General features: G+C 51.3%; 2 protein-coding genes and 1 long non-coding RNA gene across 4 annotated transcripts; 1 reads left to right on the top strand and 2 right to left on the bottom strand.

The window, feature by feature from the left end:
* Positions 1-6,793: 6,793 nt before the first annotated feature.
* Positions 6,794-8,814, bottom strand: LOC110220134 (natural cytotoxicity triggering receptor 1-like). Its single transcript, XM_078146275.1, has 4 exons — positions 8,781-8,814; positions 8,140-8,436; positions 6,962-7,255; positions 6,794-6,879 (listed from the first exon to the last, which is right to left on the bottom strand). Exons 1-4 carry the CDS (start codon positions 8,812-8,814, stop codon positions 6,794-6,796), a joined length of 711 nt encoding a protein of 236 aa, XP_078002401.1.
* A 2,239-nt stretch (positions 8,815-11,053) lies between these two features.
* On the bottom strand, positions 11,054-13,176 carry LOC144454288 (platelet glycoprotein VI-like). The gene is given in 6 exon segments (XM_078146033.1): positions 11,054-11,246; positions 11,317-11,601; positions 12,182-12,428; positions 12,430-12,479; positions 12,790-12,828; positions 12,916-13,176. Coding segments are annotated over 6 exon segments (741 nt in total). The 5' UTR covers positions 12,950-13,176; the 3' UTR covers positions 11,054-11,160.
* Positions 12,397-14,171, top strand: LOC144454289 (uncharacterized). 2 transcript variants are annotated; one of them, XR_013482663.1, is made up of 2 exons: positions 12,397-12,487; positions 13,264-14,171. It is a non-coding gene; the product is annotated as an uncharacterized LOC144454289 (long non-coding RNA). The 2 variants fall into 2 exon arrangements; XR_013482662.1 differs by having other exon boundaries at positions 13,141-14,171.
* Positions 14,172-15,765: the final 1,594 nt, after the last annotated feature.

The raw sequence follows: 15,765 nt of genomic DNA, 5'->3' as shown, positions 1-15,765 counted from the left end.
TGGGTGGGAGGGAACAAGGGGGTTGAGGCTGGTGCCTGGCCCATAGTAGGTGTTTAATAAATATTTATTGAATGAATAACCTTGCCTCCTTCTTCCTGTCACCCTTCAGAGTTTGGTTAAAAGGAGGCAAACTAGGATAGATAGATAGAGAGATAGATAATAGAGAGATAGATAGATAGATAGATAGATAGATAGATAGATAGATAGATAGATAGATATAGTTTATTCCCTTTAAGCTAGCTGGAAACATGCATGCATGGGAATCGGAAAATAATTCCGAGCTCCCACAAGGCTTAGCTGAAGGTTTTTTGTTTTGTTTTTGTTTTTATCTTTTTCTTCTTTTTTTTTTTGGTATGCCTATTGGGGTTAAGTGACTTTCCCAGAGTCACACAGCTGGTAAGTGTTATGTATGTGAGGTTGGATTTGAACTCAGTCCTCCTGACTCCAGGCTGAAGTTTTTATAACCATAGAGTAACCCCCCTTTGCAGTCCCCCCACAACACCCCAGTGTCCTTCCTTAGCCAAAATTGGAGTTCCACAAAACAGATAGGGTGACCCTGGGATGCCTGGCTTTCTGCCAACCATAAACACAGAGTATCGTAAAACAGGGGGTGTCAAGATGGTGCCTCTAGCAAGGGAGGGCCCTAAAAAGATAAGGGAAATGTCCAGTGGGCCATGTCCTTGGCAGAAGAATGTTCCCAGTCAGCAAAATCCAGCAGGGGGCCAGCCTGCAAAGCACGTCTGTTGTGCCAAGGTGCTTCCTCCGGCTGGTTAGTCCAGGTTTTGGCCTTCACTGGGGCTCAAATGACCTCAAAGAATCATCCTTCCCCGTGGGACTCAGGCCAGCCCTTCCCCCAACAGTCACTGGTGTACCTGACCGGCAGGGGGCGATGTGGTACAATTCCATCTCAGGCCCTGGCCTTGGATGTCCCATAAGTCAGTTTCCCAATCTGTTAAATGGGGATAATAATTCCACAAAGATTGAACTGAACAATTGAGGTGGCACTTGCCTTGCCTGGTGATTATTCTTCTTTTCAATTAACCCAAATCCACTTTCCTACTCCTCTAATCCATCCCATCTCCCATAAAACCAAACCCAACCAAACCCTTGTAAACATGAATAGTCAAGCAAACATGACCTCCCTCCCCACTCTAGCCCCTCTCTGTCAGGAGGCGGGCAGCACGTCTCATCTTGAGTCCTCCAGAACTGTGCTGGATCGCTGCCTCCATCAGAATTTTAAGTGTTTTAATGTCATTTTTTTCCACATTTTAAAAATTATTTTGCCTTATTACAAATGCTTCCACACGCTTTAGAGTTTTAAGTTTTCTCCCCCTCCCTCCCTGCCTCCCTCCCCAAGATGGTGTGTAATCTGATATAGGCCGTACATATACATTAAACATATTTTCACATTAGTCCTGTTGTAAGGAAGAATTAGAACCAATAGGCAGAACCACAAGAAAGAGAAAACAAAACAAACGAAAGAAAAAAATAGCAAATAGTCTGCTTCGATCTGCATTCAAACTCCATAGTTCTTTCTTTGGATGTGGACAGCATTTTCCAGCATGAGGCCTTTGGAGGTGTCTTAGATCCTTGTACTGCTGAGAAGGGTTAAGTCTATCAACGCTGGTCATCACACAATGTGACTGTTACTGTGCACAACATTTTCCCGGTTCTGCTCACTTCACTCAGCATCAGACCATACAAGTTTTTCCAGGTTTTTCTGAAGTCAGCCTGTTCGTTTCTTGTCGCACAGTAGTATTCCATTACATTCATATACCACAGCTTGCTCAGCCATTCCCCATTGATGGGCATCCTCTCAATTTCCAATTCTTGGCCACCACAGAAAGAGCTGCTATGAATATTTTTGTACATGTGGGTCCTTTTTCCCATTTGTATGATCTCTTTAGGATACAGCCCTAGAAGTGCTATTGCTGGGTCAAAGAGTATGCCCATTTTTATAGCCCTTTGGGCATAGTTTGTCATTTTTTATGATATTGCTGTTACTGTGAAAATTGTTCTTCTGGAACAATGTGCATAGTAACAGCAATATTGTAAAGATAATCAGCTGTGAGAGACTTAGCCACTCTGATCAATACAATGATTCACCCCAACTCCAAAAGGCTCATGATGTTAACTGCTCTAGAGAGAGACTGATGGACTCAGAGGGCAGATGAAGCAGATCTTTTCCTTTCTTTATTTTTCTTGCATGAACATGGCTAGTACAGCTATATGTTTCATGATTTCATATGTATAACGGGTACTGTATTTCTTACCTTCTCAATGGTTGGGAAGGGTTGGAGGGAGGGAAAAGATTTAATAAAATAAAATGTAAAAAAAAAGTATAAAAATAGTTTTCCCTAAATTCTTTTCACTTCACTTGGCATCAGATTTCTCTGAAACCATCGCCATCATTTCTTATGGCACAATAAGATTCCATAACATTCACATATCGTCATTTGTTCAGACATTCCCCAATTGATGGACACTCCCTCAGTTTCCAGTTTTTTCCCCCATGACAAAAAGAGTTGCTATATTTTTGTACATATGTGTCCTTTTCCTTCCTTTGATCTATTTGGGAGGTGGGCATAGATCCATCTACTAGTGATATTGCTATGCACAGTTTAATAATTTGGGGGCATAATTCTAAGTTCCTTTCCAGAATGGATAGGACAATTCACAGCTCCACCAACTGCTCATTAATGTGCCTGTTTTCTATAGCCCCTCCAGCATTTGTCTTTTTTTTTGGGGGGGTCAACTTTGCTAATTTTATATGTGAGGTGGAATCTCAGAGTTGTTTTAATTTTCTTTTCTCTACTTATTAGTGATTTAGAACAGTTTTCATGTGGCTTTTGACACCTTAAGTTTCTTCTTTTGAAAATATCTATATCCATTGAACCATTTATCAAATGGAAGATGGCCCTTATTCTTATAAACTTGAATTGGTTCCCTGTAAATCTTAGAAATAAGACCTTCTTCCAAGAAACTTCCATGCTTCTCTTCCAATTTTTGCTCCATTGGTTTTGTTTGTACAAAAACATTTTAATTCCATGTAATCAAAACTGCCCTTTTACCAGTGTGGAACTCACTGGACAGTTGTGAGAATAGCACTTTAAAGAACCTCAAAAGAGCCAGCTCTGGGAGTTAGGATGTTCCTTTTCTCCCTAGCCAACTGCCAGCTAGCAGAGGGAATGGAGATCGCTAAGTTGCCATCTTAGTACTGTCCTTTTATGTTTTGTGTCTGGCAGACCAGGGTTGCTCATCTCATCTTCAGCAGGCCTGGTGGACACTGTTCCTTTCAGGCACAACCACAAAGGTGTGGCAGGTGGGAGCTCCCCAGGGTGATGCAGGAGGAAGAGCTTGGGCTGGGCGATCTGGGCACTCTTAGGACACAACCTCTGTGGGCCTCAGTTTCTACTGTGAAGTGAGCAGTTGGACGAGGGCACCTTGGAGACCTGCCTGGGTGCCAGGTTTTCTAGCTAAGGACCCTCCCAACTCTGGGACTGCCTCCTCTGTCTCAGCAGCCGGAGGACACACCGGGCAGGAAGGAAAGGTAACACTTAGGGCAATGTTGGAGGCCTTTATCCCAGTGAAAGGACAAAGGAGGCAAAAATTGGGAGGGGACTGAAAGCACGTGCATCCTTTCAGTGTGACAAGGATTAGTGAAAATGAGAAACTACCAGAGGGTGGTTCCTTGCCCTCCCCAATCCCTGGGGTCTCCCCTCCAGGAGCTGTTGTCCTGGGCTGGGGTCCCTACCTCCCAATTGAGAGAAATGATTATTTCTCTCTTGCATTAATAGCCAGTTGTTAAAATTGGGGAGGCCCCAGCTTCTTTCCCCGTCCAGTTTCTCAAGGCCAGGACTGCTGGAAGAGTGGACTTCTGGAAATTGCTCCGGCACCCAACTAGATCAGACCACAAATCCAAAATGCCATCCGGCTGCCCACTGCTTTCCAATCCAGCCCGTCTGGGTGGTGGGGGAGCCTCTGTTGAGGTGATCTTTAGTCCCCCCGGGGCCAGCCCCTCATCAGAACAGGTCCACCTGTCATCAATTGTTAATCCGTCAGAGTTGGCTGCTACCCTCTGCAACACCCACTTTCTGAGAGCACTTAAGTTGTGAGCCACCACCATGAGTGTCTTTGGTCCAAGAGAGAGAAGGCCAAACGATTGTTCCTCTATAATGCTAGCATTATAACAAAATGATTAATCACCCAGAAACAATGTCTCTCCAACTTCTTCAGCGTCACACAATCACTGCATTTGTCTCAAATGGTGTTTTCGGTCCCTTGCATCAGATTCTGGGGGTCAGGATGAGCTAGACAGGGGCCTCCCATCTGGATGCTCTCCCTCTCAGGCCCAGCTAGCATGGCACCTACTGGGCATGGGTGAGGACAGACCCGAGATTGGGGCACGTGCCCAAGGGCAGCTGGCAGAAAGAAGAGGCTGCCAACAAAGCCCAACAACAAGAGTTAGAAAGAGAAATTCCATTTAAACTTACTGTAGACATTATACAATATTTGGGAGTCTACCTCCCGAAACAAACCCAGGAACTCTATGAACACAATTACAAAACACTTTTCACACAAATAAAGTCAGATCTAAATAATTGGAAAAACATCAATTGCTCACGGGTAGGCCGAGCTAATATAATAAAAATGACAATCCTACCTAAGCTAATTTACTTATTCAGTGCCATACCAATCAAACTACTAAGAAATTATTTTATAGAGTTAGAAAAAATAATAACAAGTTCATTTGGAAAACAAAAGGTCCAGAATATCAAGGAACTAATGAAAAGAAATGCAGGGGAAGGTGGCCTAGCAATTCCAGATCTTAAATTGTATTATAAAGCAGCAATCATCAAAACTGCTTGGTACTGGCTAAGAAATAGAGTGGTGGATCAGTGAAAAAAGTTAATATGCAAGACACAGTAGTCAATGACTATAGTAATCTATTATTTGATAAACCCAAAGACCCCAGCTTCTGGGTAAGAACCCACTCTTTGAAAAAAAACTGGAAAACTGGAAAAGAGTATGGCAGAAACTAGGCATAGACCCAAATCTCACACCATATACCAAAATAAAGTCAAAATGGGTTCAGGACTTAGATATAAAGGCTGATACCATAAGTAAACTGGGAGAACAAGGAATAGTTTACCTATCAGATCTATGGAGAACAGAAGAATTCATGACCAAACAGGAGACAGAACATTATGAAAAGCAAAATGGATAATTTTGATTACATTAAATTGAAAAGTTTTTGCACAAACAAAGCCAATGCAACTAAGATTAGAAGGAAGGTAGAAAACTGGGAAAGAATTTTTACAACCAGTCTCTCTGATAAGGGCCTCATTTCTAAGATATATGGAGAATTAAATCAAATTTATAAGAATACAAGCCATTCCCCAATTGAGAAATGGTCAAAGGATATGAGCAGGCAGTTCTCAGAAGAAGAGATTAAAGCCCTCTATGGTCATATGAAAAAATGCTCTAACTCACTATTGATTAGAGAAATGCAAATCAAAACAACTCTGAGGTACCACATCACACCTATCAGATTGGCCAACATGACAAAACAGGAAAATGATAAATGTTGGAGAAGATGTGGGAAAATTGGAACACTAATGCATTGTTGGTGGAGTTGTGAAATGATCCAACCATTTTGGAGAGCAATTTGGAACTATGTCCAGAGGGCTATAAAAATGTGCATACCCTTTGATCCAGCAATAGCACTTCTAGGGCTGTATCCCAAAGAGATCATGCAAATAGGGATAGGACCCACATGTACAAAAATATTCATAGCAGCTCTTTTTGTGGTGGCAAAGAATTGGAAATGGAGAGGATGCCCATCCATTGGGGAATGGCCGAGCAAGTTGTGGTGTATGCATGTAATGGAATATTATTGTGCTACAAGAAATGAACAGGCTGACTTCACAAAAACCTGGAAAGTCTTGTACGGTCTGATGCTGAGTAAAAGTGAGCAGAACCAGGAAAATGTTGTACACGGTAACAGCCATGTTGTGCGATGACTAATACTGATAAACTTAACCCTTCTCAGCAATACAAGGATCTAAGACATCTCCAGAGGTCTCATGATGGAAAATGCTATCCACATCCAAAGAAAGAACTAGGAAAGTTGAATTGCTATTTTTTTTCTCTTCTGTTGAATTTTGTTTCCTCTTTCTGATGGTTCCTCCTATTGGTTTTAATTTTTACTTACAATATCACTAATATGAAAATATGTTTAATAGGAATGTAAATGTATAGCCTATATCAGATTGTGCGTTGTCTTGGGGAAGGTGGTGGGGAGGAAGGGGGAAGAAAATTTTAAACTCAAAAGCATATTGAAGTGATTATTGATAAACCAAAATAAATTAATAAAAAAAACAAAAAGAAAATACAATTAAAAAAAAAAAAGAAGAGGCTGATGATACTGGGCAAAGAAAATCTCTGAGTTTTGTGTGACACCACCCAGAGAAAGAAGGGCCTGAGTGGGAGGCCTGCCCTGGACCCTGACTTGGCATCTCCTTCATGGAGCCCGGAACCTTGGTCCCAGACAGACAGTCCTGACCAGCCTGGGCAGTTTTCAGGGGAGGAATGAAGGTGCTTCCCAGAGGTCGTAGGCCTACGAGGGATCTTTCCCTCATTCCCAGGTCCTCAACCCAGAAGCCACACAGCTCGGATGGACAATCACCTTTTTATTCTGCTTTTCACAGATGGGTGGAGGGAGGTGTGAGGGTGGGACCACCTCCAGCCCCCTGGATGCTGCTGCCCTCCACAGCATCCCTTACAGCCCAGCCTAGGCCAGCAGCTCTCCGAGGGCGGCTGAGGTCAGAGCCATGTGGATGAGATGAGGCCCGGGAGCAAACAGGAAAGGAGGGGCTCCTGGGAAGACAAAGAGAAGGTGGCTCTGGGGGGGTCTGGAGCCGGCAGTCAGAAGTGTCTCCCCGCCGGGCCCGCCACTCACCAGCAGTGATCAGCAACTTGTTACTGATGCCCGTCCAGAGGTAGGGGTTCTGGGAGTTGTACGCCATGCACAGATACTGGCCCAGCACATATCTGTGCACATATGGGTAGTAGAATTGACCTTCGTGTGCCGAGCTGTTCAGGGACTCAATAAACGGATTTTCGGCTTCGATGGAGCCATGATACAAATAGTACTTGTCCAAGGCTAAGGTGGAGTTACAGTGGAAGGTCAAGCTCTGGCCAAAGAAGGTTGAGGTGGAGGGAGAGACCCAAAGGAAGGGGCTCTCTAAGACATCTGCAGGAGAGACTCAGAGGTCAGGGGGTGGGGGGCCAGCTGAGGGGCGCAGGCCCCTTCTCCCTGGGGCCTGGAGAGAGGGTTGTGACACCTGGCCCTTCCCCTGTCTTGGGGCTAAGCTGGGTGGAGGAAGGCGTGGGGTGATGGTGGGACAGCCTGGAGGTGCAGGCCTCGATGCTGGGATGTCGGGCAGCACCCCTGGACAAAGCAGAAAAGGCCCAGGCACACCTTCCAAAGCCAAGTCAGGGGAGCCGAGACCCAAGGAGAGAAGGGACTCATAATGGTCCCAGTTTACAGAGAGGGGAACTGAGGCACAGAAAGGGGAAAGGGGTGTGTTGGAAGCACAGGGTCAGCAAGTCTGGGGGGGAGGACGCCATGTGAAGTGCAGCTTCCCTGGGACTGGCTTTTAAGAGGTTCCTCCTTCCAAGAGGCCCAGCCCAAGTCTATTGCTCTGGGCCCGGCCCGTCCCTTCCTGGGCTGATGGGGGGTGGCAGCAGATGGGAGAGCCCCGTTTCTGCCCGAGGACCTTCCAGGAAGGGGAAGCCATCCCCTTGGAGGCAGACAGCTCCCATCTCCCCAGCGTCTTCTTTTCCAATGCAGGCTCGGCACCTGTGGGTCCTTCCACCCAGCCTCAAGCACTCCGCTGTCCTCTGGCCTCTCTGCAGACCTGGATGGGCCCTGACCAGGGCAGAGGGCAGGCGTTTTCTCGTTCTGGATGCTACACTTCTCTGAAGAAACTCAGACGGGTGACTCTCGAGGGGACTGAGGAGGGCCCTCCAGCGCAGTGACTGGGCAGAAGCCCCCCAAGCCCCAGGGGGGCCTCGGGAACCCCAGGGAGCAGGGATGTGGCCTGGCCCCCTGCCCAGGACCCTGCTCACGCTCACCTCTTATGATCAGTGGCAGCTCATTACTGTTCTTGGAATAGAACCCGTTGAAGTAATAGACACAGGTGTAGATCCCCGTGTGCTGGGCGGCGACGTTGTCCATGAAGAACCAGCCTACCCTTCCTTCCCAAATGGCATCCTCTCGGAACACCACCCTAGGACTCATTCCTGGACGATCCACTCGGAGTAGGAGGCACTGCAATGAGCCGTAGGCCCCCACACACTCGTACTTCACCAAGTCCCCGAGCTTTACCGGAAACGTGGGCTCCAAGAAAATCCTGGGGGGTGGGAGCGCCTCTGCAAAGGGACCCAGCCACAGTCTGGCGGAGGCTGCCCTCTGGAGCGCCCCCACTGCCCGAGCAGCCCACCTCCTCCCCGAGCCCTCCAGGGATGGGGGGAGGGAGACTTACGTAGACCTAGGATGCCCTCCCAGACCTGGCACAGCTCTGTGAGAGAGAACCCTGCCCACCACAGAGCTTGCAGTGAGCGGCTGCCTGGACCCACTCCCAGCCCCCCCTCCCGCCTGGCCCCTCCCCCAACCTCTCTTCTCTGGCCCCCCCCCCCGCCCCTCCTACTCCCCCAGCCCCGGCCCCTCCGCCCTCCCCAAGCGGGGTGTGAGGAGCGGGGGGGGGGTCAGTCACCATGGCAGAGCAGGAAGAACAGGCTGATGCCCATGGTCCTGAGCTGGGTCCCAGGGTAGGCGGGAAAGTGTTGACGCCCAGGAAGATCCCGCGAGGCGGGGCCGAAGTCGCTCGCCTATTGGCCCATCCTTCCCCACGTGACCAGATGGTTCCAGCTGGGCTCTGTGTCTGGCTCCCAAAAGGGCCCAAGTTCTGGGGAAGCAGGAATTAATTCCCTCGTGCACATGCACGTGACCGCAGACCCCGACCTACCCGCCCGGTCCAGAGACACCGCACTGTGCCGCTGGGGGTCCTGCCAATGGCCTCTTCCCTCTGGCCGGCCTGCCCCCAACATCCATCTCTCCTTGGGCCGGCCCAGCCCCAATGTCCGTCTCCCCTCCTGCCCCAGCCGCGGGGTGCATCTCAGCAGCCAACGGGACCTCCCATCATGGGAGAAGCTGGGGGGCCGTGGCTCTTGTGGGGGCTTCTCTCAATGGAGGAGAGAGCCTATGTGTGTGTGTCCCCCTCCCCCCTCAATTTGTTTTCTTGTGAAACCCTAAGATTCTGGGGAAGAAGGGCCAGGTTTGCTTCATGGACAGAAAGGCAAGGGGCCAGAGGTCTGTGTCCCAGACGCCAGAGAATCTGCAGGCTTGACTGAGTCTACCCTCCCAGAGCTATTGCTGCCTGCCTCAGTTTCCCCATCTGTAAAATGAGGATCATGCCAGCACCTACCTCACAGGGTCGTTGTGAGGATCTGATAGGACCCCTTCCTGCCTTCCTTTTCCACGAGCCTTCTCTTCTTCGAGCTCCACATCTCCATCCCTTCAGTTAATCAGAGGTGGAGGGCCAGCAGGCACATTCAAGTCTACCCCACTCATCTTCTCGGGTCACGCCAGGAGTGAGAGTTTTGAAGTCAGGTCCTGCTGATTCCAAGGACACTGCCCTCTCCTCTGCTGTGATCTCTGCACCTGAGCCCTAGGAACGTCCATAAGCCCCAAGCGGCTGAAGCTGGTGCCCCCCTCCCTCCCCTGCCCTGGCAAGCCTTCTGTTCTTGTCTGTCCTTGTGCAGTTGGGGAGGTTTGATTTCCTCCGAGGGGACAAGATGAACGTTTCTGTTGTCAGAGAGCGCTGTGATGGGCCACAGCTGCATGCCAACCCGCTTTTCTCAGTATAGCCAATTGTAACATCCCCCTCCCTCCCTGTGTGACAAGAGAGGGCCCCCCTTTCTCTGGGGTCTCTGACCAGCTTTGTTAACGGTTCTTTGCTTGCAGAAGACCTCAGTTTCTCTTTTGTCCATCTCTTCACTGGGGCCCAGCCTGCCTGTACCTGCTGCTCCAGGCACGGTAGCTGCAATCTGTCCTCTGCCTGTCATAGGACACTGCTGACTTACTCTGTCTTCCCACCCTCTGAGACTCCATAATTCTTCTACAAACTGCTTCACCTGGATCCCTGTAAACATTTGGGAATAAATCATAACAGAGCAGATTAGTGCATATGTAGGGAGCCAGGGCGACTTCACCCACATTGTGTCCTTTTTGGACACTTATGTTACAGCCAGAGCTGACTTGGACTTCAGCAAAGCATCCCATGCTATTCCTATGCACAAGACTGAGAAATGGGACCAGAGGATGTTACGTTTAGATGGATTCAGAACTGATTGGAGCATTAGACTCCAAAGGGTCTTCAATAAGCTGGTACCAATTTGGCAGACGGTCTCCACTGGGATGCCACAGGGATCTGTGCTAGGCCCTGGGTGGTTCAACCTTTTTATCAGTGAGTTGGAGAAACACCTTCTTATCAAACGTGCAGATGATACCAAGTCACGAGGAATGGACATAGTAGCCAGAGGAAAACTTGACAGGCCAGAGCATAGGGCCAGGATCTCCCCTTCTCCTTGGCTTCACAGGCCCAGGACAGAGAAGGGAAAGAGGAGGTCGGGGGGCTTTCACGTACTTGAGATTCATTTGAGTCAGCTGGAGAAAGGGGCAGCCAGTGCTGGTCCCACTGCCCCCTGCCCTGTGCAGACCCCACCTGGAAGACTACTCTGCTCATTTCTGGGCTCTCAGGCTGAAGAATGGAGGAGGGCAGCCCAAATGGGGAAGGGCTCTAAGCCCCTGCCCCAGGAGGGTGGGCTGCCTCGGGTGGAGCAGCCTGAGGAGCCATCCTCAGTAAGCAGATGGCTACCTGGGAGCTGTCCTCCTGGGAAGAAGGGAGAGTCAGAGCTGTCCCATAAAGGCGCCCCATCTTGGTGGGAGGTTTCCTTGTCCCCCATCCTGGACACGAAGACCACACAGCATGATCAGAAGCACTTTATTTAGCCTGTTTTGGGGAGTCGGGTTGGGGGAGGGAGTCCCGTTGGTCCGGCTGCTCCATTCATGTACTAGTCCTGGCCTGGGCAGGCCTACACCCACCAGCTCTGCAAGGGAATCAGGGCCAGGACCACCGAGGCGAGAGGGATTCCAGGAGAGTACCTGGGAGTGAGGTTATCTGTTGGAACAAAGAGAGGGGGTGTGGGGGGGCACTAGAGCCTCCGCCCTGCCCCCACACACTGGCTTACTCTGGACGATGGACACAGGGTCGCTGGGGTGGGACCACAGGTACGGATTTCCCTCATCATGGCTGTAGCACGTGTACACTCCGAAATGCCTCGGGTTTATGTTCTCTATCTGGTGCTCCAAGTCCTTTTCTCTTTGCTCCACCACGAAGTTTTCTGTGTCGGGATCCCCCTTGATCAGCACCCATACCTCGAACTGGTCCTTGGTGGGCTTGCAGTAAACAACCACTGAGCCACCTTCCTTCACTTCAGTGGGGGTGATGTTCATGGAGGGCTTGCTGTAAACACCTGAGAAGCGGCAGCCTGTTCAACACCAACCCATCTCCGGCCTCTGTCTCCTCCTTTGTAAAAGGAAGCTCTTCTAGCTTCTCTGGGGGGAGGGGGGCAGCCTTAGGGGACTTGGGAGGGGGAGGGCTCAGGGGATGTCTTCTCTCCTGGCTGGGCAGGACCAGGCGCTAAGGCCACTAGCAGGCCTTGTGGCTCAGTGGGCTGTGGGCTCCCCAGCGGATTCCTTTTAGGAGATGCTAGACACCAAAGATGACTACTGAGGATCCTCCGGGCTCTAGAACGATGCCTGCCCACCCCCGCCTGCTCTGTGTGTGTGTGTGTGTGTGTGTGTGTGTGTGTGTATGTGTGTGTGTGCGCGCGCACAGCGGGGTGCTGAGATCTCCACTTATTTAAACCCACAAATACCTCGGAGCAGAGAAGGTTGTGGGGGAGAATCCAGAGGCGCTTTTGAATGGCAGGGCCGGAGGGAGGGGGGAGGGAGGCTGATGGATGGGAAGACGGGCAGAGAGAGGGAAGGTGAGGGTTAGGCTGGCCAGCCGTGGTCCTGGGGCCCCTCCTGGCTGAAGGGCACCCCTCTCACCTGAAATGATTAAGTCCTTTAAAAAGCCACGCTTAGACCACGAGCCCTCGAAACTATAGAGGCAGCGGTCTCCTGCGCCGTGCTCAAACCTTAGGGAGGGATGGTACAAGTGACACTCGTGCCCCGGGTAGATGGCCGGAACCTTTTCTCCAACTTGGACTTCGCCTTCAGTGTCAACCGTTTCCAGGCGGAAGTAGTCGGCCCTTAAGGGTGTGTAGCAGCTGATGGTGATGGAGCTGCCCAGGGGGGCGGATGTTTCCTGGTTTCATCCTAATTTCGGGAGCCGGGCTCCAGAAATCTGCAAGGGTGAGTGGATGGGAGCCCCGAGGTCCGGGAGGTGGCGGCCCTTGCAGCCCGTCCCGGGCGCTGCTCGCTCCCATCCCCCACTAGGGCCCCCCTCCATCCTTCCTTCCAGTCTCTCCCCTCCCCCTTCCCATCCTCCCATCCTCTCTCCCGGGCCCTCCCCCTCCCCCTCCTTCCTCCCATCGTCCCATCCCCCCTCCCGGGCCCTCCCAGGCCCCCCCTCCCCAGACCAGGCACTGCGTTTTTGGGACAGAGTTCAGCACCAGGTACGCGGCTGGCGCCTAATGCATGCACGCTGGGAGAGCACTCATAGAAAGCCTGGATCCTGGGGCTCAGGCACAGCCCTGCGAGGGAGGCAGCAGACCCCATGAGGCCTGGCTCCCCCAGTAGTCCTCCGACCCCCCCCCCCCAGCCCTGCCCCAGGCCCTCACCGAGCCAGAGCAGCAGCAGGGGCTTGGGCTCCATGCTTTCTCCACGCGGTTCCGGGCGCTGCGGGTGGGCAGAGCAGGAGATGCTCTGCCATTGGCCCAGCCCTGCCCAATGGGGAGGGCAGAGCCAGGCTTCAGGGGTCGAGGAGGCAAGCCGGGACCTTCAGGGTGCCCAGAAGGGCCAGCCCTCCGCCTAGCTCTCAGAGCTGTTTCCTCCCTCTATGAAAGGAGCTGATTGCTGGAGAGTGAGAGCTGACTTTGTGCTGTGTGCCAGGCGCTGTGCTAAACCCACACTATCTCGTGTGACCCTCACACCAACCTGAAGAGGTAGTTATTGTTCCCATTTTACAGATGAGGAATCCCAGGCAGGCAGAGGTGAAGTGACTGCACCAGAGTCACACAGCTAGAACGTGTCTAAGGCTGGATTGGAACTCATGTCTTCAGACCTGGGGCTCTATTAGCTGGCCACGTATGGGCCCCACATGGTCAATGGGAGAGGGCAAGTGTGAGTCATTCTGGGCTTGGCCAGTCTCTGGATGGAAACATGGAGGGGTGGGCAGAGGCCAGACTTGGCCTCAGGAGGACTGTGTTCAGGCTGCATTCATATCCCGCCTTCCATGATGCCTACAACCAAGTCATTTCCCCTTGTGACCCCCTCCCCAAACCATCTTGAGCCCCCACCACCTGAGAAAGGCCTAACACCTGGACATTTCGGCCCACGCTGGCCTTAGTGCTTTTCGTGCTCTGGCACGACGGACCTGCTTTACTTTGCTCTCTGGGTGAACCCCAAATGCCCTGTCCTGGGTCAGCAGCCGCAAGGCCGGATGAAGCTGACCAGGAGTATTCTTCTGTGACTGTCCAGGGCAGCGCGCCTCGAGCCGGACACTATCTTGAAATGGGACTTTTGTGTTTTCTTATGTTGTATCATGTCATGTTACTGACAGAAGAAACACAGACATCCTGAATCTATTATTTCCATTGACACCCGGACATTCTCTTATCTTACTGTATTGACAGTCTGTCCAACTAAGAAATTCCTTTCCCGTATTATGGCTAACACATATGCAGACTACAATTTTGGCTGACACAGGCATCCTGAGCCAGGAAGAGAGGGAGGGCTGAGAGGGAATCGCTCTGAGGATTTAAGGTCCCCTTTGTCTGTCCATCCTTGGGCTCATTTCCACCATGAGCTCTCATGCATAGCTCTGTATGTGTGTTCCACCAGCTTTGAGAGAAATAAACACACTTATGCAGCCTAATTTCATTTGTCCTTCTTAGAATAACAGTAATGGTTGACACCCTGCTTTTTCTCTATTTGGAAAATGAGGCTAGTAGTCCTAAAGGAACCCGGGGCAGAAAATGTTGTGTTAGCGCCCAAGCAGTGGGCCTTATCATGACGGCCCCCTCCCTCCTTGCTCAGTCATAGGGAAGGTTCTGGGCATCACTCCTGCTGAGGCCTCAAGTGTAAGGGGATAGAGAGAGCCCCTGGGAAGACGCTTCAATTGCATGTCAGCCAGTTTGGGGAAAGACAGTTTTTCAGCCTCTTCCTAGGGCTCCACAGCTGGGGAAGCTTCCCAAGAGCCCCGATGGGGCTGGGGGAGGGGGGCTGCGGGACAAAAACTTGGAGACAGCTGACATGAGGCTGTGTGATTGGAATGGAAGAGAAATACCCATGGAGTGTCCCTTTCCCCTCCTCCACACCCCAGCGTGCTATGTGGGCACCTTTCAAGTGGATTCTTGGGAGGTTTCCCTCCCCCGACACCCTTTGTATGTGGTCTTCAGTGTTGCCCAGGGCTGCCCCTCAATTCTGTAGGATCCCAGCGGCTCTTGGTGGTGGCTGGTCTCCAGGATCATCCCTCTGAGGTCTCCGGGATCAACCTGGGGCTATCACAGGGTCTCCGGGAGAAGGGCCAGCAGGGTGGAGGCAGGCTTTGCAGTGCCTCAGTGTCCTCCCCTGTCTCTGTCTGCATCGTGTTTGCTCGTCATGGCTGGCATGCTGTCTCCCCTGATGGCAGGGCAGGGGAGTGGAGGGTGGGGAGGCTTGAGGCAGGGAGACCCACCAGCAGCTCATGGCTCACTCCAGGAGGGAGGTGCTGAGGGCCGGTACCAAGGTGGGGCAGTGTCAGCTACAAAAGATGGATGTGGGGCTTGAGTGTCAGTGACAGCCACGTGACAGCCAGCTCGGGTGGCAGAGGATGGTGGTGGCCTCTCTGGTGACCAAGTGGGCCACCAGGCAGCGTGGAAGGAAGGAGGTTTCTTTTGCCTTCAAAGCAAGGGTATGCAACAAGGGTCTAGGGGCACCGAGCTTTTCTGGGAAGGAGCTGGCCCCCTCGTTTTGTCTGGTCAGTCACTGAGGTATATAGCTTCTCGAAGTCTCAGATGAGATCAGGAGGGGAAATCAGAAGAGGACTTTAGGGGCAGCTAGGTGGCACAGTGGACAGAGCACGGGCCCTGAAGTCAGGAAGACCTGAGTTCAAATCCGGCCTCTGACCAAACACTTGACACTTACTGTGTGACCCTGGGCAAGTCACTTAACCCCAATTGCCTAACTAAATTTAAAAAAGAAAAAAGAAAGGACAGAGCCAGGGGGTGGGGGTTGTGCAAGTATTAGGACCTGAATGAAGACCCTCTGAGGAGTGGTCAGAAGGCTGGAAGGAGAACCAGGAGGGCGAATCTTGGAGAAGCCAAGGCTGCAGAGATCCAGAGGGAGAAGGATCAAATAAAGGCCATAAGTGATGGTTAGTAACTTTGGAGAGAGCAGCTCTGATAAGGCTGGAAGCCGGCTTGGAAGGGGCACCAAGGCCTTTTCTAGGAGTCTAGCTGTGACAGGGAGGGGAGAGATGGCCATGGATG

The sequence above is a fragment of the Phascolarctos cinereus genome, unplaced genomic scaffold (assembly GCF_003287225.1).
Source record: "Phascolarctos cinereus isolate Bilbo 61053 unplaced genomic scaffold, phaCin_HiC Scaffold_726;HRSCAF=1367, whole genome shotgun sequence".
Classification (NCBI taxonomy): domain Eukaryota; kingdom Metazoa; phylum Chordata; class Mammalia; order Diprotodontia; family Phascolarctidae; genus Phascolarctos; species Phascolarctos cinereus.
The sequence above is the reverse complement of the archived record's forward strand: the minus strand, read 5'-3'. Positions and strand labels throughout refer to the sequence as shown.

Excerpts from the sequence above, each read along its gene's own strand:
- LOC110220134 (XM_078146275.1), bottom strand. The coding sequence starts at position 8,814 with ATGGGCATCAGCCTGTTCTTCCTGCTCTGCCATG. Across the intron at positions 7,256-8,139 it reads GCTGCCACTGATCATAAGAG|ATGTCTTAGAGAGCCCCTTC; the intron begins GTGAGCGTGAGC and ends TCTCTCCTGCAG. Across the intron at positions 6,880-6,961 it reads CAAGTTGCTGATCACTGCTG|GAGCCCCTCCTTTCCTGTTT; the intron begins GTGAGTGGCGGG and ends TTGTCTTCCCAG.